Here is a 26,014-nt window from a genome sequence, read left to right on the forward strand (position 1 = left end):
ACCACACAGTCTGTAGTATTTTATTACAATAGGCTGAATGGACTAAGGATCAAAAAGAAAAATCACAAGTTCAACATCCACTGGAGAAGAAAAAAATATCAAAAAGTCTGCAATGGGTGTTATGTAAAATGGATGTAAAAGAAAGAATACAAATCAGTACTATCAAGATCAACCTCCACCCTCTACTGCCACACACAGAAAATAAATCCTTAACCATTTGTTTTTCCTTGCTCAGTCACCCTGACAAAATACCTCGGAGGCACTTTGTTTGCACTTCACCATCTGCAACCAATTAAAAGCCAAACCTGTCTATTGTGTTTTTGCCACTTTTCCTAATTCTTCTATCTCACCTGGAGCATACAATCACCTTCTAAATGGCCTCCAGCTTTTCCCTTCTCCATCCATCTGCACATTGCCACAGAAGCTAGTTTCTAAAGCAACTGCTCAAAAACACCCACTAACATTCCAGTGTTCAGAACACCCTCCTCAATCTGTCCCCAAGGTGTTTCTAGTCTGCCCATCCTCCTCCAGCAATCCCTCTCCCATTGTACACTCACACCAATGATGCACTGAGGGGAAAATAAAACAAAATATTATGTTCTGGTTGGGATAAGCATGCACCATAAAACAGTTAAGCAAATAATGCAAGGATATATGAATAACAGTGCAAGATAATATGGAAGCTGCCATAGGCAGGATAACATGATCAAACAAATGAAACAGAAGGCACAATCCGCTGGGCGAAGTGGTCAATACTAATCCTCGTATAATAATAACTCCTTGCACTTCTATGGTACTTTACACTGTTGAAAGAATAATGTGTGTGCTTTTATATGGATTATTCCATTTTATTAATATTCAGTCATAATTTATGAGCCAAGGTATATACATTTTCATGTAATCCTACAAAAGAAATCTGTGAGATAAGTAATGCAGGTAGTATTAGCACCATTTTTTACAGGAAAATAAGTCAGGAATATTAAGCAATTAACCCAGAATTATGCAGCAGGTATTAATTTCCTTTAGCTTCCTGAACATTGCTACCCTTTTCTCTTTCAATAATTATAATTAAATCAGTGGTAGGCTAGTAGTAATTCTCAAATATCTTACTTTGGAAAGTTAATGAAAGAACAGAAAATTTTGGAGTGGAAAATTCAGCTCAAAATTGGCAGTATAAATAATGCTATTACCATATAATATAAAAAGCCTATAAATTTTAATATTTTCCAGTTTAAGTATGTTTTGAGGGTTTGCTAATGTGCATACTGTAATGCTCCAAATCCTACATACTTCTTGAAGAAATCAGATATTTACAGTCCTAATCCAAAACAAACTAATGTAAAGGAACACCATTAGCATTCTGATGTAGAGCAGTATACCCAAAGGAATGAGGATATGAAGGTTTAAAGAAAGTGAACATTGTAGCAATTACATTTCTTATATACAATCTGGCTCAACAATCGGGCAGACAACAAAGACAATCACAAAAGTAAATCACAATGTGGGATTGAGCAATAAAAACAGGTGAGCAAAATATAATTTCCATTTTAAAAATGAAAGTCAAAATTAGGAATACTTGTTAAAAGTTAACAACTCTTGGGGGGGGGAGGGTGGCTCAGTCAATTAAGCGTCTAACTCTTGATTTCAGCTCAGGTCTTGATCTCAGGGTCCTGAGATGGAGCCCCATATTGGGCTCTGTGTTGTTGCAGAGTCTGCTTAAGGTTCTCTTTCTCCCTCTCCCATGGTCCCTCTCCCCCAAATTACATGCATACACTCTCTCCCTCTCAAAAAAATCAATTCTTGTTTAAAAATTGAAATATAAGAAATTCTAACTTTGTACTACCTCATACGCACATGCTATTTCCTTACCTTTTGTTGAGAGAAGCAAAAGGCATTTGGGGGAAAGGAAGGAAATGAAGGAGAAAGCTAGAGAATAAGCCTAACACTGTGGACTGTCAGAAAAGTTAGGAAGATTGGCTGGCAGGAAGCACTGGAGCAGATTGCAGAATTTGAGAGTCAGAGGAAAACAAATCTGGCTAAGTCAACCTCCTCATCTGACAGGTGGAGACGAGTATGAAAGAGAATTAAGGGACTTGCTAATATTCCACAAGTTAGTGACTGTCAGAGCTAAAACCCAATGTCCTGACTCCCTGATCTGTGTTTTTTCCATCTCCATACTCTACCTCCTTAAATGAGAAAGAAGAATGAGCCAGAACACTGGTATTTTTTATTCGGTTGTCAACTCTCTTTTTCTTGCTTTCTGCAACACCCAACCTCCAATTTATTTTTTTTTTTAAGTCCACTTTACATTGTTCAGTTTCCTCCTAACACTTCTGGCCTGGATGGTATGTAATTTATTCATACTTACTTCACCAAATTATTTTATAGTTCCATTAATGGATGTTCCCATGAAGGGCCACAGCCTTCTTCTAAGTAGATCTGTGTTTTCCAGGCACAGGGCTTGACCCTGTTACACTGTCCTCCCAAGTATTCCATGGCTCATGCTTCTGAGGTAAGTAAAATATAAGGCTTAATGTGGTTACAGGAAACTAGCCATGCAAAGACAGGCCTGCTGTTTTCAAGAAACCTTATACAGGAAATGCTGCTAAAGTGTTACTGAAGAAGATGAATTGTTAATAAAAACAAAGCAAATCTGTCTTATTTGGCCACAAAGAAAAATGTTTTTAAAGGACTCCTTGTGTGAATCACCTAATCCCTACGTAAACCTGTATAATAATAACAGCTAGCAGTCCACCAGCACTTGCTGCGTACCAGGCGTTTCATGTATTTTTAACACAACAGTTTTGGGTGGTAGGTATTATTACCCCCGTTTTATAACACAGACTCAAAGAGCTTAATTAACTTCCCTACAGTTCCATAGCTAAAAAGTTGCACAAACAGATTCAACCTGGGACAAATTTACTCCAAAGTCTGTATTTCTTCACCCATAAATCATTTCTCATGCTCTGGCACTTTTTCCCCTTCTCTTACCACAATATAGCTTTGCTTCTCAAATTGTGAGCCTCAACATTTTAATCAAGGGCCCTCTGAGCTGTCACTTGGAGCGCTAACAGCCTCTTGTCTCCTAACAAAAAGTGAGTCAAAACACATGAACATGACCCACAAGTATATGATTCAGCAATTATTCTCCCATAGATTTAGCACAGCCCCAAAAGTTTTGGCCAGGCATGAAAATGATATATCTAGTTAAGGGCATGGGAAATGTAGGGAATGTCAACCCTACCTCCCTACCAAGACTACATATATAAATTCTGTTCGATAGTTCTCATTCCTGCCTCAGCTAAACAAAATAAAATATTTCATCCCCATCATTGCTCCTTTGATGGATGTATATAGCTGATGTGATCTTATACATCCTGGGTCCACTTGTCTAACATGGTGGCTGAAACCCTGGAGCATTCAGTAAATAACTGCTTTGAATGAATGAATAAATGAGAATTTGTTCTCTTCTATAATAACAACACATCATATCAGACATTGTGTATCTTACGCTGTATGCTAGACTCTTAATATGGATTATCTTATTATATTTTTATGACAACCCTGTAAGTACATATTATTATCAGAAGTAGTGAGGGAGCTCTCCAGGATCTCTTTTATACTATCATTAATTTCATTACCTGTCAAAGGTCCCACCTACTATTGTACATTTGATACTGTGGCTTAGAAAGGTTAAATAACTTGCTCAAGTGACATAATAAGAAGCCATTCTACAATCAAAACCAGGTCTGATTTCAGACCCAGTTTCCTTTTTTTTTTTTTTTCTAAGATTTCATTTATTTGAGTGAAGAGAGGGAGAGAGCAAACAGGAGTGGGAGGAGAGACAGAGAGCTAGGGAGAAGCAGATACCCCACTAAGCAGGGAGCGCAACGTGGGGCCCAATCCCAGGACCCTGAGATCAAGACCTGAGTGGAAGGGAGACGCTTAAGTGATTGAGCCACTTAGGCATGCCGCATGCCCAGGCCCAGTTTTCTTAACCACAGCACTCACGATTGCCTCTTTTATTTTTATTATTATTAATAATAATCATTACTTCTATGTATTTAGCACTAACCAAGTTCCAGGCACAATGCTAAGTATTTTACATTATTAGATTCATTTAGTTCCCAAAATAACTCATTTATTGCTAATGTGTATTATTTCCTCCATTTTCCATCACTATGTGAACTCGGTAAGTTACTAGGAATAATCATAATTTGCAGATTTATGGGACAATTCTAGAGACTATATATAAATCACGGAGCACAATGTTTGTGTATGTATATCCTGAAAACAAAATGCATATGTCCAATCCTAAAACCACCTTTGGATGAATTTGATTTCACTGAACATTATTTTATATAATCACTGAACATTATTTGGAGAAGCAATTAACTTACAAGGCAGTATCTTTTTTTTTAAGATTTTATTTATTTATTAATGAGAGAGAGAGAGAGAGAGACAGAGAGAGAGAGAGGCAGAAACACAGGCAGAGGGAGAAGCAGAAAGCCTGATGTGGGACTTGATCCCAGGACCCCAGGATCACGCCCCCGGCCAAAGGCAGGCGCTAAACCGCTGAGCCACCCAGGGATCCCCCTACAAGGCAGTATCTTAAAAAGAAACAGTATACACCCAAATGCTGAACAAAATGCCTCAAATCTCTCTTAATCTGAGCTAGCTGAAAGCAATTCTCTTACAGAATAGGTCAGTTTTCAAAAGGAAGAAAAGGGGTCTCCCAGGTGGGTACAGCCTAGAAAGACCAGAGGTGGCCGGGGGTGGCTTCAAAGGATGGTTTCAACAGCACAGTTGTATGCAGGAACGTATTTTCCCAATCAAAAATCATCACATGGGGGGATCCCTAGGTGGCTCAGCGGTTTGGCGCCTGCCTTCGGTCCAGGCATGATCCTGGAGTCCCCGGATCGAGTCCCACATCAGGCTCCCTGCATGGGGCCTGCCTCTCCCTCTGCCTCTCTGTGTGTCTATCATGAATAAATAAATAAAACCTTTTTAAAAAAATCAGCATACATGGCTTAAGTGGGGTGACTTAAAATCAACCAAGAGAACACATTTAAAATCAGGACTGAAAACGAGAAAGCAGGTAAGACACTCGATAGAGTCAAGATTTAACCCTTTTGCACGTGACATAGAACCTTGTTTAGGGTTTCTGAGAATAACAGACCCACCTGCCGCAGGAGAGAGAAAGTACTGGACGTCTTGGATTTGCGCAGTCGACCCAGCCACGTGGCAGAGCGGAAGGCCCGGCGTCAGGTTACCCAGCGGCGCCCGTCGCGCCCGCCCCGTGGCCCGCGGTGGGGCCGCAGGTATAAAGGCGCAGGCCCGGAGTCCTGGGGCAGCGCTGCTGACTCCTGCCGCGCGCGCTTTGAACTTGCTGCGGGCGGCGCGCCTCTGGCTCGGTGCCCCGGGCGGACCGTGCAGGCACCCACCTGACACCGGACCCCAGGTACGCCAAGAGGGACTCCCATCCTTGTCTAACTGCCCTGGGGGCAGCCGTGAGTCCTAGCGGGGATCCTTACTGTAATTCTCGCCAAGGACTAGAGCGCAGTAACCCAAGGATTCGGGAAACGATTGCACAGACAAAGCGCCTCTTGGCACTGAGGACGGCACGACCGAGGTTAGAAGGCAACGTTTTGAGAATCTCCGCCTTCGGCCAGCGAAGGAGGACCGAGATTAAACCAACAAGCCCCGAAGGGTACATGACTCCTGGAGACGACCGAGGACGACTGGCAGCGCCTGAAACTTGCAATACGGCTTGCAACAGCAGCGCGGGGGCTGGCCCGCAGCGTCCCGGGCGAGGCGGGGGGCAGGAGCCCTAACAGAAGGCAAGACACGGACGGCTGGTGCGCCGCGTGCAGTGCGAGCCGGCCAGCACCGCGGGGGTCACCTGGGCCCCGCGCCCGCCTCATGTGGTGCCTGGACAGGCTCCGCTTGGGCCCCGAGCGCCTGCGGAGGGGCAGGAACGGGGCTCCCCAGGGCCGGGCCCACCGGCTCCCGACGCTCACGCCCGCCGCCTGGGAAAACGTGCTCACCCCCGACCGCATCCCCGAGTTCTGCATCCCCCCGCGCCTCGCGCCCTGCACCGGCGTGGCCGCACTCCGGGTTTCCTGGAGCCACGCGGCCGCGCTAGACGCTGCGGCCGGACACACGGACTGGGACCCGCGCTCGCAGGCCGCGCTCTCGCTGCCGCACCTGCCCCGCGGCCGCACCGCCTACGGCTTCTGCGCGCTGCTCGAGAGTCCGCACACGCGCCGCAAGGAGTCGCTCTTCCTCGGCGGCCCCGGCGCCGCCCCGCCCCCGCCCCCGCCCCCGCCCCCGGGCGCAGCCCCGGCCGCCGCCGCCGCCCCCGCGCTCCCCGCCCGCCCCCGCCCCCGCCCCCGCCCGGCGCCGCGCGCGCCCGCCCCGCCTGCCCGCGCCCGCCGCCTCCTGCGCGCCCCCGAAGGGCTGCTGAGCCGCGCGCTGCGAGCCCGGGGGAGCCGCGGCCTGGCCCGCGCCCGCTCCGCGTGCGGCGGGGACCGGGACGAGCCGCCCTCCCGGGCCGGGGCCCCCTCCGCCTCCGCCTCCGCCTCCCCGTCCCCGTCCCCGTCCCCGCCGCCCTCCCCGCCGCCGCCGCCTGGCCCCGACCCGCGGCCCGAGCGCCTGGAGGCCGAGGGCACCGTGGCCCTGGGCCGCGCCGGGGGCGCCCTGCGCCTGGCCGCCGAGTACAGTCGGGCCAGCGGGCGGCTCCGCGTGCGGCTGCTCGGCGCCGAGGGCCGGGCCGCGGGGGCCGGGGGGGCCGCGGGGGCCGCGGGGGCCGCCGAGCCCCGCGCCGTCGGCTGCCGCGTGAGCTTCGTGCTGCGGCCGCCGGGCCAGACGCGCCCGCGGCGCAGCGCCGTGGTCCGGCCGAGCCGCGCGGCCGCCTCGGAGCAGGACGTGTGGCTGGACGGGCTGTCGGAGGAGCAGCTGCGCCGCCTGGCCGTGCGCGTCCAGGCCGAGGAGCGGGGCCGCCTGCGGGGCCAGGGCGAGCTGCTGCTGGGCGCCCTGCTGCTCCCCGCGGGGCCCGGCCTCCGACCGCCGCCGCGCGCCTAATAACTGCCATTTATCGCCTCTTCGACTCAGGCCTTTGTTCAGTCCAACATGGCACATAGGTCGCTGGGGTCATTATCACAATAAAGGACGGAATATCCTGCGTGGGTACCTCCCACATTCGTTCCAGCAAGGGACACGGTGTTCTGCAGCCGGGGTCCTAGTACGGACGGACGATGGTTCCCACGAAGGGTTAAAACGAGACGGGCCTGGTGACCTATTTGCCCCAACCTCCTCCATTGAAGTGTGTTTATTCCACGACATCCGCGGAGACCAACTTAGAGCGTGTATTACTTTGGAAGCATCATTTAAGACCTCAGGTGAAAAAATGAAGCTAACAGGGCTGAAGTGACTTTTTCAAGACCAGCAGTAAATTATTAATAGAAACTGCCAACCCGATTGATGCTTTTAGCCACATCCTGCAGGAAGCACTGGAAAAAATTGAAGCCATCCTAATAGTCTAAGCTAAAATAATAATAGTTTTACAAATATTAACTTGTTTGATTTTTTTTTTTTTTAAAGAAACCTAAAAGGCAGGCACGGTTGTCCCCATTTTGCAGATGAGGATATTGAGACACTGAATACAGAGCTGAGTCAGGATTTGTACGTAGTCAATCAGTATTTTACTCACTACCTTCTAGAAGTAATACCAAGCATCTGGAGGGTTCGTCTCATTACTGTTGTGGGACTGCAACTTATATCTGAAACTATGGATTCTGAGTTAGGGGTCTCTTCACATCCTCAGACCCTAGCAGAAAAGCAAATCGGTTGAAATGAGTAATTTATATTCTCATGCAAATGTCTAAGATTCCATCTGAGAAGATGCTAACTAGCCTCAGAGTCATAGAAAAAAAGAGTGCTAGCCTAATTGCCCCCAGCTGAGCTAATGTGCCAGGGCAGGTAGTCTAGAATGTACCTATAATACTGTTCTACCTCTGGCTTCTGATATTAACAATAAATGTATTGTTTTAAGGGATGATTGTCCTCCCTTGCTCACACTCACTGCCAAACAAGCTTATTTCTTCCTTTGCTACGCATACAGGAGGAAAATGTGTCCTTAAATGAGGGTTGAAAATATGTGAATATGTGGTGTGGTATTAAATATGACTACATTTGCAGTCTGGGTTCAGAAACTCTCTGCACTAAACTGTTGAGTTTCATCAACTGGTGCTCATGAAAAAATGCTGTTTAAAACAGGGTTTCCGTGTTAGTCACAACCCAGGCATAAACTGAAAATGGGTTACTGTGGTAGATAGATATCCACAATGACCATCACTGAACAAATGTGAAGAATAACTGGCTCTGGCCCTTGGCTCTGTCCAAATCAGCCCCAACCAGAAGCCCCATGTGGTTACTCCAGTGAATGATGACACAACAGTAGTTCAGACCTTTCATGCGCACTTCAGTCTACTTACCCTAAGTCACCACATCCCTGGCCTTCAAACCAACAACTTTTTAAAAAATGTATAACTTGCTTCAAGATGTCAGAATTTTGGTAGAGTAACTGAGTTCACATATCTAGTACTTTAAAAGGAAAATAAATGGAAAGTGAAAACAACTTGGCTACATACAATATATCATGCTGGGATTTTATTTTATTTTTAAGATTTTATTTATTCACGAGAGACACAGAGAGAGAGAGAGAGGCAGAGACAAAGGCAGAGGGAGAAGCAGGCTCCATGCAGGAAGCCTGATGTGGGACTCGATCCCAGGTCTCCAGGATCACACCCCGGGCTGAAGGCGGCACTAAACTGCTGAGCCGCCAGGGCTGCTCCATGTTGGGAGAGAGGGCCATAGGGAGAAGTAGACTCCTCACTGAGCAAGGAGCATAACACGGGACTCAATCTCAGAACCCTGGGATGTTGACCTGAGCCAAAGGCAGAAGTTCACAAACTGAGCCACAGAGGGGCCCCACTTTTTTTTTTTTTTAATAAAAATGACTACACTGATGGTTTAAATAGCAAAACCTATTCCAGGAAACATTGCAATCACTATTGTCACTAGATTATATACAAGTAATAGTTTAGGGGCAGAGGTATCATTTTATTAAGGTAACCAACGTATTTCAGGGACCTAAATTTTCCATGAAATAATGATGGATATTTCCAAACAGAATCTCCACTAATATCAAGTTATGGTTGATCAAACAATGTAAGAGCCTAATCAGCAAGTCTTTTATGACTCAAATATAATCATTAAACTTTGGGATTTTAGAGGCAAAAAAAACTTTAAGGATTATCTTGTGCAAACCCATGTATCATAGAAGAGAACCAGAAAGACAAACTGTAGATTTGCCCCAAATCCCACAATTAGTGTAAGAGGTGTAACGAGGACCAATTCTATTCTCATTTTGCTCTTCAACCTAATGAATCTTTGGAGCTCTACTTCCAAGAAAGTGAAACATGTGTATGTAAATTCTTTTTCATTATTAAACTAATTTGAATGTTTTGCATTTAAGAAATCTTGCTTGCAGTACAGATTTTTTTCAGGAAAGCACCAACCCTTTCCTTGGGGAAATTTACATTTGGTTTGCACTTTACTGCCCTCTAGTGGATCCCTGATAAGTTTTGTCAGTATTTTTACTCCTTGCCATTAGACCATCTCAATTAAATACTAAAGACCAACCTAATGTCAGAACCCAATGACCCTGAAGATGTGTACTAATATCAGATTATTAGCGAAGATTCACATGGCCAAATAACGAAATCCAGCTATCTGAATGTAGAAGATGCCAAAATTTTCAGATTAAAAATGAAAAGAAAAACTTCCCAGTAATTATGAAGCTGGGAGTATATGTCATTGGCATGTTGGTCACAGGAAACGGTTTTTAGAGTTCTCATATTTCTCAACTAGGTTCAAGTATGCGCATCTTTGCACATATGACATAGTACAACCTTGCCTCTTTGTGGTTTAAATATATGAACACGTTCAAAGACAAATCCCACGCAACAGAGCACAACGTGCCGGTTTAAAAAGCTTTAAATCCATCAAATCAATAGCTTGGTTACTTGATTTTACAAAGGTAATATAATCTATACCAAAATACTAGCTTTAATATGGCTCGAACATGTTTAGGAGATTATTTCTTTGCATCTAATTTTCTTTTACACACACTTTAACAATTCACAAAACTTTCTCCCATATCCATTCCCAGGACTTAGGTCAGAATACAATCTTTGGTAAATATATTTAAAAGAGCAAAAAGTGGGTACCATGTGAAATCTATGACATTAGAGCAACAATATATGGTATAATATATGGTAAAAGGGTACAAACTTTAAGCTATATGATGGATAAGGTTTAAGGATCTAATGTGTAACATGATGATAATAGGGGATAACACTGTATTATATAACAATATTTACAGAGTGTAGAACTTAAATATTCTCACAAAGAAGGAGAAGAAAAATTTGTGAAGTCATGAGAGTTAATGAACTAGACGGAGGGAGCAATAAATATAACAAGTGGATAAAAGTAGATAAAAGGCTTCAAAAAGCTTATTTAGAGGAGCACCTGGTTGGTTCAGTCCGTTAAGCATCTGCCTTCAGCTCAGGTCATGATCCTGGGGTTCTGTGGTTGAGCCCCAGATTGGGCTCCCTGATCAGTGGGGAGCCTGCTTCTCCCTTTCCCTCTGCCCCCCTCTCCTTTTGCCTCTCCCTCTGCTCCCCTCCTTTTTTCCCTCACCCTGTCCCATCCCTGCTCATGTTCTCTCTCTCAAATACATGAATAAAATATTTAAAAAATAAAAATTAAAAGATTCATTTAGAATAACTATCATGGGGCGAATACTTTGCAAAAATCTAGATTTATACCTGTGAATCAGATACAAAAATGTCCTTGCTCTTTTATGGAATTTAGTTTTCAAAGTTGGGGAAGGAGACAGAAAATAAATAATTTCAGTAGCACTTCAGAAAGTAAAATGTGATCATGAACAAAAGCACGACTATGATAAAAAAAAAAAAAAGGCACCTCATATTGGGTAGTTAAGAAAGGCCTGTGTGAAGACCTGATACTGAGCCCTGAGCCTTTCCTCTAGGTTCACATATATATGATTATTGTAGTTCAATCCAGTTTGCTGCTGTGGCCTCCCAAAGTGACCTGACAAGTGCTTTCCTAGAAGTTCTGCTAATATCTTATCACCAGTGGAAAGTATGTCCTGTGTGGTTCAGCTCTAGTATATAAAGCTCTTTTGCCTCCAGGCTTATGAGTTTAACCAAAGGAATAAACCTGAAGCAGCCCATGGAGTTTACAACCACAATTTTTACTATTTTGAAATGTATGCTTTCACTTATTTATTTGTTTGTTTCTTTTTAAGGAATTTACTTATTTTTTTTTAAGAAATTTATTTATTTATTTGACAGCACAAGCAGGGGGAGCAGGCGAGGGAGAAGCAGGCTTTCTGTTGAGCAGGGAGCACAAAGCAGGGCTCTATCCCAGGACCCGGGGATCATGACCTGAACTGAAGACACTTAACTGACTGAGCCACACAGGCGACCCGCTATTTTGCATATTAGCATGGCAAGATCCCATTAGCTAAGAATTTTGTTATGGCATTATAATGGCACTTGCATTAATTGGAGAGGATGACAAACTCTGGTCAGATTAGGTCTTCTGGGGGCATTTAGGAAGCACTTAACAACATGATTTTTCATGTTTGTACTTTATGGCTTTCACATTAAGCCAATAATTTTCAGTTCAGCTTTTTTCTTGTAAGAATGAGTGACAACTTCCAAGCTCTTTACATATTGGAACCCATTCTAACTAAGCTAACGAAAAGAAGCTAATCCCATTCAGGAAGCTAGATTTGTATCCATTCACCTCTTGATGGACACTTAGATTGTTTCTGGTTTTTTACTCTTATGAATTTACATGTATGACACTTTGTGTAGGTGTATGCATTCATTTCTCTTAGGTAAATAACTAGAGTGGAATGGATAAATCATCATGTGATAGGTGTAGATTTAGCTTTTTAAGAAACTTACAACTTTTTTCCCAGTCATTATCTTACTTTCCAACCAACAACATATGAGAATTCTTTTTGCTCTGCATCCTTGCCAACACTTGCACATATAAGGATGTTTTGAAGGAAGCATATATTCAAAGTTTCTATTTTTTGTTACCTGTATGTTGTTACAACCATGTACCTTGGTCCCCGGAGAATTTTTGAAACCACAACACGAACATAAAGACAGATGGAAATTAAGAGGGACACACTAGAGCTTCGGCAAGTCTTGACTTTAAACTGAACAAATTTGTCTCTTCCCCATTCTTGAAGCCTTCTCCTTTTCACTTGTTTTCTTCTAGAATCCTTTGTTCCAGGAACTTGGTATCGATATTAATATCTCACTGACCTCAATATATATTTAGTAACAAGACTCAGCTGGCCAGGCCAGTACTAATCACGATGAATTGAAGACATGATGAATTGGGCTGGCTACATGTACCAGATTCCTATGGAAACGCCCCAGATCCTGTGTTTTTCTATAAATGCCCTGGGGCAGGCTTGCAACCTTGGAGGCATTAGCCCACAGCAGCTTCCTCAACTGGCTAAGTAATAAACTGTCCTCCTTCTTTATAACCAAGCTCTGTCTTCACCTTATATATTTTGGTTTCTAGGTACAGAGGTTGGTTTTTGACAACATTTTGAGTACAGTTTTGTTTTAATAATTAAAAAGTAGCAATAACAATTAGGCCAAGGCCATATTTAAGACAGAAGTTCAAAAAAAAAAAAAAAAAGGCAGAAGTTCAAAGGAATGTAATCATTTTTTTTTTTTTTTTGGTGAGGAAAGTGTTTAATTTTATTCTAAAATTATTTTTTTAATTTTAATTTTAATATAGTTAACATATGGTGTTATATTAGTTTCAGGTGTCCAATACAGTAATTCAACAATTCTGTAAAGGAATGTAATCATTATTACCTTGGGGTAAAATGTCCATATAATGTTGGGATCCATTTAAAATCCTAGAACAGCAGAATGTTTAAATATTCAGTGGTGATTCAAAAGCTTTAAACTAAAAACAAAACAAAAAACAAAACAACAACAACAAAAAAAAACAAAAGCTTTAAACTTCAGTGACAATTATTGAGTTTTCCCCCCAAAGCTATGAATTTAGTCATTTAAAACCAGTACAGATAGGGGCACCTGGGTGGCTCAGTTGATTAAGTGGGTGCCTTTGGCTCAGGTCATGATATCAGGTGGGGCCCTGGGATCCATGGGCTCTCTGCTGAGTGGGGAGTCTGTTTCTCCCTCTCCCTTTGCTCCTCCCTCTGCTTGTGTGCACGCATGCTCTCTCTCAAATAAATAAAGCCCCAACACAGAGAGCTATCATAGATCACAGTCAACTGTGAAAGAAAGGAAATAACAATTATATTATTAAAGAAGAGTCTGAATAGGGGTGCCTGGGTGGCACAGTTGGTTTATCTGACTCATGATTTCAGCTCAGGTTGTGATCTCAGGGTCCTGATCTCAGGGTGGTGAGAAGGAGGCTGCAGGTGTCAGGCTTCAGGCTCAGTGGGAAGTCCACTATGATTCTCTTTCCCTCTGCACCCCCAGCCCAGCCCCCTCACCAATTCTTTCTATCTTTCTAAAATAAATAAATTTTAAAAAGAAAGAAAAAAGAGAGAGAGAAAGAAGAAGAAAGAAAGAAAGAAAGAAAGAAAGAAAGAAAGAAAGAAAGAAAGAAAGGAAGGAAGGAAGGAAGGAAGGAAGGAAGGAAGGAAGGAAGGAAGGAAGGAAGGAAGGAAAGTCTGAATAATAATAGGGTTTAGAGACACTCTTGCTTTCATTGTAGGCAGGTTAATAGAGATCACCTTTGCTGAGGAATTGACAATCTCTCCTCTCCTTTCTGTATCACCCTACAGCTGGAAGAGCAGAAATATGAGCTTTCTAGTGACATCAGAGCAAGAACACTGCTGTGGAGCCAATTTCCAACGGTCCCTCAGAAGCACCATCTACACCATCTACAGTTGGGTGATGGGTGCTGGGCACTCTGTAGCAACTCTACAAGTACCAGTTGTTGATAGTAAATTCATTTTTAAAGAAGAATTTATATTCAAAATTGGAAAGATGTGGGTTCCAGATCTCAACTGTTGATCCTTATCCGTGTATGTCTTGGTCACACCATCAGCTTTTTTAAATGTCATGTTTTCATTAGTAGAGAGGCAATAAAATTATCTGCCTCATGGGATTCTTTTTTTAAGAATTAAAGGAGCTAATTTATTTTATTTTTAAGTACTTTTATTTTATTAAGTACTTTTTAAATTTTTTTAATAAAAAAATAAAAATAAATTTTATTTTAAAATAAAATAAATTTTATTTATTAAGTACTTTTATTTTTAAGTAATTTCAATTCAAAGTCCACAGCGCAACACCTGGTATGTAGAACCACCTAATATATATTAGTTCTATTTTTGGTTTCTTCATAGTGGATGATGTTACTGGACTTTCCTCAAACTTCTATCATGTTCCATAAATGCTTGTCCTGTAACTGAGACTCTTCCATCTAAGAAATTGAATAGATAAATTATACCCATATGAGTCATTTGAGAAACAATTCAAAGTGCCAAATTAAAGTGCTATAGACTGGGCATCCCCGGTGGCACAGTGGTTTAGCGCCACCTGCAGCCCGGGGTCTGATCCTGGAGACCCAGGATCGAGTCCCACGTCGGGCTCCCTGCATGGGGCCTGCTTCTCCCTCTGCCTGTGTCTCTGCCTCTCAGTCTCTCTCTCTCTCTCTGAATAAATGAATTTTTTAAAAATGCTAAAAAAATAAAATAAAAAATAAAGTGCTGTAGACAAACAATAGTGCAATAGACAAGAAATCTTACTGGAGGAAACTGAGAAATAAGAAGGGTTCTGACATTTATTTAACACTCATCACACCAGACAATGTACTAGAGACACAGCAAGTATTAGATCTTTTGTGCCCCAGATGTGTGACGAAGGACATGATAACTAGATCCTGATACTCAGAGAAGATGTATGGCTATACAGCTGGTAAAGGGGAAGACCAGTGATCTAGAGCTATGTGCATATGACCACAAAATTTCTGTGAGGCCTTACCCAAGAGAAGCTGAATTGGGGTCTAAGGAGAAAAGAAGCCTTGGAAAAGGAACTATGTTTGAGGTCAAGAGAAGTAAAATGAGTTCTGGAAACTGCTTCTTAGGTCCCCAACAGTCCCTGGGGGGAAGCTTTGGTGATCATATTGCCACCTCCTGAGAATTTTGACTTGCTGGCACCTTAGCACATGAAAGTAAAATATGGATATCACTGTGCCTTGAAACAATTAGAAAAGAGCAGCAGTTATGGTTTATTCACTCATAATATCACATTGCACTTGGATAAATCTATTTATCCATCTTTTAAAGACATTTTACTGCATGATTAACTATGTAATCATCAGCAAGTTGAAAGTATGAGCTGTTCTGAAAAGTGAGTAAATCCAAGCTTTTGACTTAAGAAAAATGACTACTTTTGAGCCAAGACAGATTACTTTTTATTTTATGTAACCCATCTCTCTAAGCTTGAGATTGAGGCTTAAGTTTCTTCACTACATTAAGGCCCTGAAATTTGGCAAGTGCTTACCATCCTGAAACATGTATGTATGTAAGTAGGTAAGTATGCATTATTTAGATTTTATTTTTAAGTAATTTCTATACCCAACATGGGCCTCTAACTTACAACCTTGAGATCAAGAGTAGCATGCTCCCCCAAGCAAGCCAGGCATCCCTCCATTCTTAAACATTTAAAACACTTTTGAACATTAAATAAAGAAGAAAATAAGTCCATGAAAGATAATAGAATTTTAAAATACAAGTCAACTTAGAAAAAGGTTGTTCAGTGTCCTAATTGTATAGATGATAAAAGGAAGATCAAGGAGTGAAAAGATTTTCCTGGGTCATATTGCCAGTTAGTAGCATTTTCTGACTCCCAAACTAGAGTGCTTTCTGTTTTCAAATGCCATGAGACTAACTACACTGATGAACTATGAGTTTTGTGTGTATTATTAAAAAACATTTTGGAAAAATTATCACCATCAAAACACAATTCTTCTGCCACTCTGATCTAAACTATTTTTGCCTTTGTCCACTACTTTCCATTCTTTGTTCATAAGTATACCTAGAATTATATGGTTCCAAGAACAGTCTCTATATAAACATATCAATTTTTTTCTCTTCTTAATTTATGATCATAATTGAGAGTTGTTTATGTTGCTGTTAGTCTTTGGTATTATAACCCTTGAAGTTGATATGAGATAAGCAATATAACTATTTCACTATTGTTAAACATTTTGCACTTTTCCCGACTTATTATATTCTTTTTAAAAGATTTTGTTTATTTGAGAGAGAGTAAGCGAGAGAGAGCACAGACAGGGGGAGGGGTAGAGGGAGAGGGAGAAGCAGACTCCCTGCTGAGTAAGGAGCCTGACATGAGGCGCCCAGGACCCTGGGATCCTAACCTGAAGGCAGATGTTCAACCAACTGAGCCACCCAGGCACCCCATTATTTTTCTTCATTTGATTTTTTTCTTAGAATAAATTCTAAGTGAAGAGATTTCAAGATCAAAGATATGAACATTGTTATGGCTGCTAATGCATATTGGTAAATTGCCCTTTCTTGTTAGTTATATTTTCTTTTACTGAGGGAAAGAAAGTACTCTTGGGAGAGAGAAAAAAATCCTAAATTAAATAGAGTTGCAACTATAGAGCTAAACCTGTCTGCAGAAGGCACAGTGTTCTCAGAGATAACAATAGCAGGTGAAAAGCCATGAGGATAGCTTGCTTCTATGGTAAATGCAACTATTATTATTGGAAATTTGGGAGTCTTTCTGAAAGGGTTTGCTGATCTGAGCTTTTCCTGAGCAAAGACCCCCTTCGTATCCATTCTTCTCTTCCATGTCAGAGTCTAATTTACAATAGCAGGCTTCAAAAAGCAAAAATGCCATTTGTGCATTGGACTTAATAAGAACCAACTGCCTTTAATGAGTGTTTTGCTAAGTGCCCATTTAAGTAGCTGGAGATAGAACCGGAAAGAACAATTAGCTCAGAAGTATCAAACTCAGTCTTAAATAATTGAATGAGAGTAAATTAATTTCATGCAAATATGTTTTTAGACTTATGCTTTTTAAATCTAATTTTCACTATTAATGATTGATGTATTTTTCCATTGCCATGTTTAACCAGGAAGGTTTTGTGCAATTACTAATTTCCATTTGTATTACTGGTGTAGACTTTGGCAAGTGGTGAAGGGGGGTATGTGCTTTAAGAGATTTGGGCTATCCTTTGTGGAACTTCTTATAGAAGGAAAAGAGTATGAAAACTACAAATCTGAACTGAAATGTCAGATGATTCACAATCATGAATTAAGCTGCCACCCCAGGAAGACTTAATAGTATTAAATTATAGTGTCAACAGTAATTGTAGAAATGCCCTGCTTTCCAAATACCTGAGTAAACTCAGCCATGGGAAAGGTGGTTATAGGTGTTTGCTGAGCACCCAGCAACTGTATCAGGCACCGCTGAGGATATTAACAATGCAGCATTGTAGTGATACTGAAGAAAGAATGATGACAAGTACTAGAGGACACAAGTTCTCATTCTGGCTCTGTATTCTATGCGCACTCCTTCTCTGGGCCTTCATTTCACCATTTGGAAAAGTGAGAGGGTTGGGGTAGATCCAGACTAGCAAGTAAGCATTATCTCAGGCATATGATCCTGAACTTAGAGAGGTTGCCCTGAGTGGTATGGTGAGAAGAATTCTAAGACAACACATGATATCCTTCAATGTTAATGAAGACAAGATTCTTGCCTTCAGTAACTTAAAATCTGTTTGGAGTATTAAGACCTATAATCGAAAAAACAAAAACAAAAACAAAAACAAAAAAAAGACCTATAATCGGAAATTATAGTGCATGAATCAAGATGGTACAATTTGTATGGTATAGATGATAAATGTGAAAATCCAGAGAAGAGGAAGATCAGTGGAGACTTGGATAGTCAAAACTATATTCTTGAAAAAAAAAAAAAAAAAAAAGGACACTTGAGCTGGGTCTTGAAGAACAGAGAGTGATAATAATTATTTTTTTCATATTTTACTTTTTTGAGAGAGAGAGAGTGCACATGTCTGTGCACATGTATGCATGCAAGTGCAGAAGTTAAGAGCAGAGGGAGAAGAAGAGAGAGAATCCTAAACAGGCTCCATGCCCAGCGTCGAGCCCAATGTAGAGCTCAATCTCATAACCCTGAGATCATGACCTGACCCGAAATCAAGAGTCAGATGCTTAACTGACTGAGCCACCCATGTGCCCCTGATAATAATTTAAATACTAAAAAGGATTATCTAAGTATTTTATGATTATAAAGTGCTTTAGAATTTAAACACCACTTTGGCATATGTCATCACAATTGGAAAGGATTTCAAGTGTTTTATATTTTCAGGATGTTTTGTAATTTACAACTTTCATGATCATCATAACATTTATTTTCACAATAATCCTAAAGGTAGGTATCATCAGCCATGTCTTACAAATGAGGAGTCTAAAGCTGAATAAAGTAACTATTTCAAGAAATATCACAAAGTTTATAAAGGGTATAGTGGGAAGTAGACCAAGAGTCCAGACCTAAACTAAGGGAGGTTTATCAGTTAGGGTTGAACATAAAAAGAAAGTTCCCATTAATTTCAGAAAAGACTGATTGTTACATAACCATGGAAATGAGAAGGCACCAAACTGGTTTTAAACCTGTTTAATCGGTCAGTAACTTGCTCCAGTGAACATGCTTTGGCAAGCCAACCGATCAGTGTCAACCCTCACTTCCAAAGGCAGGCCAGTTGGGGATGGACCCACTTCCATAACCATGCCTTTGTATGACAGCCAGCCAAAAACAATTTCAGATAAGTAACCAAGCATCTACAGATAAGGTCAACACATTTTCCCTCTGAAGATCCCCCAAACCCTAAATTCCATGCTTCCCAAAACCCCTGTATAATAATAGCAGACTTCTCTATTCAGAGAGACTGTGCTGATCAATGTAGCTCCTTACTATAGTAAGCAACAAATTAAACTTTTTTTTTTAACATACTGAGTGGGAGCTCTTATGATCCCTTAACACTTTTGGAGTTTTCACCAGGATTGAAGACTGGTTTGGCAGTATTCCAGGGAACTATTAGACCAACACTTGTGCTCACTGGGCATCCTATACTCAAACTCCACTCGTCTTTTATTTATTTATTTTTATTTAATTTAAATTCAATTTGCCAACATACAGTATAACACTCAATGGTCATCTCATCATGTACCTTGTCTTTTAAAATCTGTTGCCAGATAAGTCAGTTTCAATAACAATGATCCTCTGTTTTTCTAAGTGATTAGCTAATTATGAAATACTATTATTTTCTCCTTCTTATATTAGCATCCACTGGTGTAATATTCGTAACCTAGCAACACTACATTCTTTTTTTTTTAAGATTTTTTAATTTATTTACTCAAGAGACACACAGGGAGAGACAGAGAGGCAGAGACACAAGCAGGCTCCATGCAGGGAGCCTGACGTGGGACTCGATCCTGGGTCTCCAGGATCATGCCCTGGGCTGAAGGCAGCGCTTAACCGCTGAGCCACCCGGGCTGCCCGCAACACTATATTCTATAGTCAATAAAGGGGAGTCTCGTGATTATGTTTCTATAATTCCAGAAGTGTTTGTTTCCAGAAAAAAAAAATTTTGCACTTGAATTTTTTCCCCCAACTGAGTGGTAGCCCCACACCACTGCTAGCACTTCATGTTGTACCTGGATTATGCTATGGGTGAATACAGCAATCTATGTCAGACCTAAAAGAAGTAATTACACATGAGTATCTGAAATAGACACAGAGATAGTTGGGCTTGCTTTCCTACTTGGGCCTAGAAAATCCTGGTCGTGGTTCTGTATTGTCTTCTCATTCCATTTTATATCATAATTCTAATTATACTCATTTGTCTTACAGTTATTCAGTGTTTTATTTTCTAGAGTCTTAAATGCTACTGAGAAGCCATTGTATTGACAGCTCATTCAATAAGTCATTTTATAAAGAAAACAGATCAATGTGTAACCTGAAAACCAGAAAGTCTACAAATGAAACCACACCTTTTAGGAAAATCAGTGATGGTGGCAAAGATCTGGACATACCTTGATGATTTTTTGTAGCTTTGGCTAAATGAGGACCAAAAGAGAGAAACAGAGAATAAAAATATTTCTATAATTAAAGACCTAAATGTAAGACAGGAAACCATAAAATCCTAGAAGTCAGGGGATCCCTGGGTGGCGCAGCGGTTTAGCGCCTGCCTTTGGCCCAGGGCGCGATCCTGGAGTCCCGGAATCGAGTCCCGCGTCGGGCTCCCGGTGCATGGAGCCTGCTTCTCCCTCTGCCTCTGTCTCTGCCTCTCTCTCTCTCTCTCTCTCTCTCTGTGTGTGTGTGTGTGTGTGTGTGTGTGTGACTATCATAAATAAATAAAAATTTTAAAAAAATCCTAGAAGTCAGCACAGGCAGTAATTTCCCTGACATTGGTCATGGCAATATTTTTCTAGATATGTGTCCTTGGACAAGGGAAATAAAAGCAAAAAAAACTATTGGTACCATGCCAAAATAAAAAGGCTTTGCACTGTGAAAGAAACCATCAACAAGATGGAAAGGCGATTTACAGAATCGGAGAAGATAGCTGCACATGATATATATATATATATATATATATATATATATATATATATATATATATATATATGATAAGGAGTTAATATCCAAAACATAAAAAGAACTTATGCAACTCAACACCAAAAAAACAAGTAATCCAATTAAAAAATGAGTAGAAGACATGAACAGACATTTCTTCAAAGAAGACATCCAGATGGCCAAAAAACACATGAGAAGATGCCCAACATCACTCATCATTATGGAGATATAAATCAAAACCACAATGAAATATCATCTTACATCTGTCATAATGGCTAAAATCAAAAACACAAGAAACAACAAGTGTTGGTAAGGATGTGGGAAAAAATGAGCCTTCATGCACTGTTGGTGAGAATGCAAATTGGTGCATCCATTGTGGCAAACAGCAGAGAGGTTCCTCAAGAAATTAAAAATAGAATTACCCTATGATCCAGTAATTCCACTACTGGGTATTTACCCAAAGAATATGAAAACACTAATTCAAAAAGATATATGCGCCCTAATGTTTATTGCAGCATTATTTGCAATAGCCAAGGTGTGGAAGCAACTCAAGTGTCCACTGATAATGAATGGATAAAGAAGATGTAGTATATATATGTGGTATATGCATATAAAGAGACTATTACTCAGCCATAAAAAAGAATGGAATCTTGCCATTTGCAACATGGATGGCTCTAGCGTGTATAATGCTAAGTGGAATAAGTCAGCCAGAGAAAGACAAATACCATATGATTTCACTCATATGTGGAATTTAAGACAAAATACAGAAGAGAAAAACAAGAAAATAGACTCTTAGAGAATAAGCTGGTGGTTGCCAGAGGGGAGGTGGGTGCAATGGGTGAGATAGGTGAAAGGGATTAAGAGTATACTTATCATGATGAGCACTGAATAACATATAGAATTCCTAAATCATTGTCTTATACACCTGAAACAATATAACACCGTATGTTAATTATACTGGAATTAAAAAATAATCATATAGAAAATGTTTAAATTAAAATATTTCCACAAACTTGAGAAAGGATTGATTGTTCTGTGGCCTGGTAACAAGAAAGCACCAAAACTGGTTTCAAACCCGTTTAATTGATCAACAGCTTGCCTCATTGAACAGGCTTCTGCAAGCTAACTAATTAGTGTCCACCCTCACTTCTAAAGGTCAGCCAGTCAGAGATAGACTCATTTTGATAAACATGACTCTGGGTTAGCCAATCAGCAACAGTCCCAGCCAAGTAACGAAACCTACAGACTATGTCAACAAGAGTTTTGCCTCTGAAAGTCCTCCTATTCCTGAACTCCATGCTTCCTCAAACCCCTACATGATATTAGTAGATTTGTCTGCTTAACCAGAATGTGCCTGCCTGACATTATATGTCTTCCTTTACTAGAGGATGCAATAAAATCAGCTTTGTTTTTTTCACTTTAGATATTGACTGGTGGTCATATCACCCACTGACAAGCCCAGTCATGAAAGCAGAAATGTCTCTGGGTACTTCACAAAAAGGTACCAATACAGGGAATTGCTTACGCAGGGTGGGAAGGACTATGAAAACAAAAAAGGAATGGGGAAGCAGGCCAGAGTAACTCTAGATGAGGTAAAGCTTCTGAACTATTGGCTATGTGGAAGTATGTACTTAACTCATGACAAGCCCCTTTCCAGGCCCTGGGATGCAGCGAGGAACAACACAGATGAGATCCCAGCTTCCATGGGATCTACATTCTAGATGGGGCTGGAGATGGACAGTAAACGAGTTTAAAGCAATAGATAAACCAGGTACAGGAAGGGAACTAACATGAAGATGATACAACAGAGATGTAATAGATTGGGAAAGTCTGTCATAGGTGATGGTGAAGATGCTGAGGCAGCTCAGGCCAATCCAGCCGGGCCTGGCGGGCAAAGCATCCCAGGCAGAGGGAACAGCCACTGCTAGAGGCCTTGACCACTTGTCCTAGAATGACCACCATTACAATGCTGTGTTCCTAGCATATTTTAGTATTAGCATATTCCCCTAACTAATATTTTTGGGAATTTGCTTCTTTTTTTTTTCTTCAAAGTTGGAAACAAGAGGCACCTGGTTGGCTCAGTTGGTTAAGCATCTGACTCTTGATTTCAGCTCAGGGTCCTGAGATGGAGCCCTGAGCTGGGCTCTGTGCTGGTTGCAGAACCTTCTTAAGACTCTCCCTGCCTCTCCCTCTGCCCACCCCTCAGCTCACTTGCTTTCTCTCTCTCTCTCTCTCAAAAATAAAAATAAATAATAAAGTTGGAAACAAGACAAAGTTCATAAAATGTATCTATGGCTCTGGGTAGATGATTGGTCAACTATTGCCCTGCTAAGATACCATAAAGGAAAAAAGACAGGGGAAAACACCTTCTGTGGAGGAAAATACAGGACAGATGGTGATTATTTCATTCACCTTTGTTTGTGTGAGAAATGCTTACGAAATTTCTAGGAACTGGGCGTTGCCCAAAGCAAAAATATATCTAAAAGCTAATTACTAGCAATAACAGCATCAATAAGCCTAATCACACCTGGGGTGGTTGAGCTGAAATAGAAAAGCCAGCTTATCACATGCTTACAAACCTGTCACTTGCAGTAATCAGAGCTTGAAAAAGGAAGGGGGACTGTTCAGAGCAAGGTTCCTGCTACTATTTCTTAGTGGCCAAACTTGACTAGACTAATTGGGAAATGCTGCTTCTTTATTCTTTTTTGATTAATTGATTGATTGATTGATTGATTGATATGAGAGAGAAAGCAAGTGAGGGGATGGGGAGGGGAAGAGGAGAGGTGGAGAGAAACTCATGCAGACACAGGCTGAGTTTAGCCCAACTTGGTGCTGGATCTCATGACCCTGACACCAGACCTGAGCCCAAACCAAGAATTGGTGCTCAACCAATGGTGCCATCCAGGTGCCCCGGGAAATGCTCTCATTTAAAAGCACATGTAAGGATTTTAAAGAAGGAGCAGGGAGGACATTTAGATGGGAATGATGAGTGAACTAGACCAAAGAGGCTGAGATTATAAATCAGGAGAGGCTGGTCATCCTCTGGTTCTGCTCTAACCAGGTGTGTGATTCCTATAGGGCCAGTCTCCTCTTTCCATCTTTAGAAAGGGAGTATTGGATCAGAGTGGTGATTTCTTTCTTTCTTTCTTTTTCTTTTTTTAAAAGATTTTATTTGTTTATTCATGAGAGACACAGGCAGAGGGAGAAGCAGGCTCCCTACCTGCCTGATGTGGGACTCGATCCCAAGACCCCAGGATCAGGACCTGAGCCAAAGGCAGACGCTTAACTACTGAGCCACCCAGCTGCCCCCAGACTGGTGGTTTCTAAATGGACTTTTTAGCTGCTGAATCTTTTCTTCAAATGGAATCTTATGCAGAAGCCTAACATCAAAGCAAATTTTAAAGATGAAATTGCTACGGTTGATGAAGAGGTGATGGATCAAAGAACTCATTTATTTATTCGCTTGCTCTCTCACTCATTAATTTATACACTAATTGAGATTTTATTTTTGAAATTTTATTTATTTAGAGAGAGGTGGGAGGAGAGGCAGAGGGAGAGGGAGAGAGAGAGAGAGAGAGAATTTTAAGCTGGCTCTATGCCCAGGGCAGAGCCCAACATGGGACTTGATCTCATGACCCTGAGATCATGACCTGTGCTGAAATCAAGAGTTGGACACTTTTCAACTGAGCCACCTAGGTGCCCTGAAATCCTATTTTTGAAATCCTATTATGAGCCAGGCAGTGTTCTAACTGCCTGGCAAACATTAGTGAACAAAACAGACAAATATCTCTGCCTTTATTAATAAAATTAATACAATTTAATTTTCTAGCAAGGAGAGGCAGACAATAAATAAGATACATAGTAATCAGCAAATTATATGTTAGAAGGTGATACATATAACTGAAAGAAGTAAAGTAAGCCAGAGGATGGGGATTGTTGTGGGGAAAACTAAGAGAGAAGGAAATTAGGGAAAAGCCTCATGGAGAAACTGAGGTTTCAGCAAAGATTTCAAAAAGGAGGAAACTGCCAAGTTGATGTCTGGGAGAAGAGCATCTCAGGCAGGGAGCCCCCTGAGCAAAGGCCCTATGTGGAGACACACTTGCATGTCAGACATGCAAAGACACCAGGGCAGCAGGCGTGTGTGAACAAGGAGGAGAGGAGTGGGAGAGGAGACTGCAGAGATAATGGGGCTGGGTTGTGCAAGCCACAGTCTGATTCTGGTCGCAGGAATGTGTCTTTCATGCTGGGGGAAATGGGGAGCCACTGCAGGATTTTGAGCCAAGGAGTAGCCTGATGTAACTTCTGTTTTACCAGGCTCTCTCTGGCTGCTGCCTTGAGAATAGACTAGATGGTGAGGAGGATGAAAGTGAAGAGAGTAGGGGGCTATTGCCTCAATCACACCAGAAATGAGGCGGCTCAGGCTAGGGCAGCAGCAGCAGAGGGATGAGAAATATGTCTAGGGTCTGGACATAGTTTCAAAGCCCCATCCCTCAGCCTTCTACTCACTCCCCTAGCTGCTCCCAGAGTGCCTCCTGGAATCCTTTGGTCTTCTGAGAGCACAGTTTGCAAATCCATGGGCATTTTTTTTTTAATTTTTATTTATTTATGATAGTCACAGAGAGAGAGAGAGAGAGAGAGAGAGAGAGAGAGAGAGAGGCAGAGACACAGGCAGAGGGAGAAGCAGGCTCCAGGCACCGGGAGCCCGACGTGGAATCCGATCCCGGGTCTCCAGGATCGCGCCCTGGGCCAAAGGCAGGCGCCAAACCGCTGCGCCACCCAGGGATCCCAATCCATGGGCATTTTGACCTGCAAGTCTCCCTCCTGGCTCCCTACTGGTCCCCATCTCCAGGACATCTAGTGCTCTGGCATTTAGGGAGCTGCCTCGGGGTTGGTGTGACCTGCTGAACCTAATTTTTTTTCCAGCCCAAACATTTAAATTTTGGACATGAGAAATATTTAGGCTTGCTAGTCATTACCAGAGTCTGATCCAAGCCAACCTCCACACCAGCAATTCCGGTTCCAACCGCAGCCTCTTGGCCCTCACTAAGGGAAGAACTCCTGTGAGGGCCTCAAACATAGAGTGGTCCCTGGTAGGCATGTTCCATCCCTCCTCCTTGGCATGACAGAAAGGAACCAGCAACCACTTGGCATCTCAAGTCTCAGACCCCTCCATAGACTGCCTCTGTGCTTTCGGCTTCATCGTATTTGTGATAACTCTGTGGCTTACATATAGC

General features: G+C 41.9%; 1 protein-coding gene across 2 annotated transcripts; it reads left to right on the forward strand.

The window, feature by feature from the left end:
* Window positions 1–5,256: 5,256 nt before the first annotated feature.
* On the forward strand, window positions 5,257–14,307 carry C2CD4A (C2 calcium dependent domain containing 4A). 2 transcript variants are annotated; one of them, XR_005381734.1, is made up of 2 exons: window positions 5,257–7,400; window positions 13,943–14,307. XR_005381734.1 is itself a non-coding variant. In XM_038580599.1 (2 exons), the coding sequence occupies exon 2, from the start codon at window positions 5,923–5,925 to the stop codon at window positions 7,081–7,083; it is 1,161 nt and encodes a 386-aa protein (XP_038436527.1). In that variant the 5' UTR covers window positions 5,257–5,461; window positions 5,551–5,922; the 3' UTR covers window positions 7,084–8,650. The 2 variants fall into 2 exon arrangements, 1 of the variants encoding a protein (XP_038436527.1); XM_038580599.1 differs by lacking the exon at window positions 13,943–14,307 and having other exon boundaries at window positions 5,257–5,461; window positions 5,551–8,650.
* Window positions 14,308–26,014: the final 11,707 nt, after the last annotated feature.

This window comes from Canis lupus, chromosome 30 (genome assembly GCF_011100685.1).
Source record: "Canis lupus familiaris isolate Mischka breed German Shepherd chromosome 30, alternate assembly UU_Cfam_GSD_1.0, whole genome shotgun sequence".
Taxonomy (NCBI): Eukaryota; Metazoa; Chordata; class Mammalia; order Carnivora; family Canidae; genus Canis; species Canis lupus.

Coding starts and splice junctions, on each gene's coding strand:
- C2CD4A (XM_038580599.1), top strand. CDS start 5,923: ATGTGGTGCCTGGACAGGCTCCGCTTGGGCCCCGAGCGCCTGCGGAGG.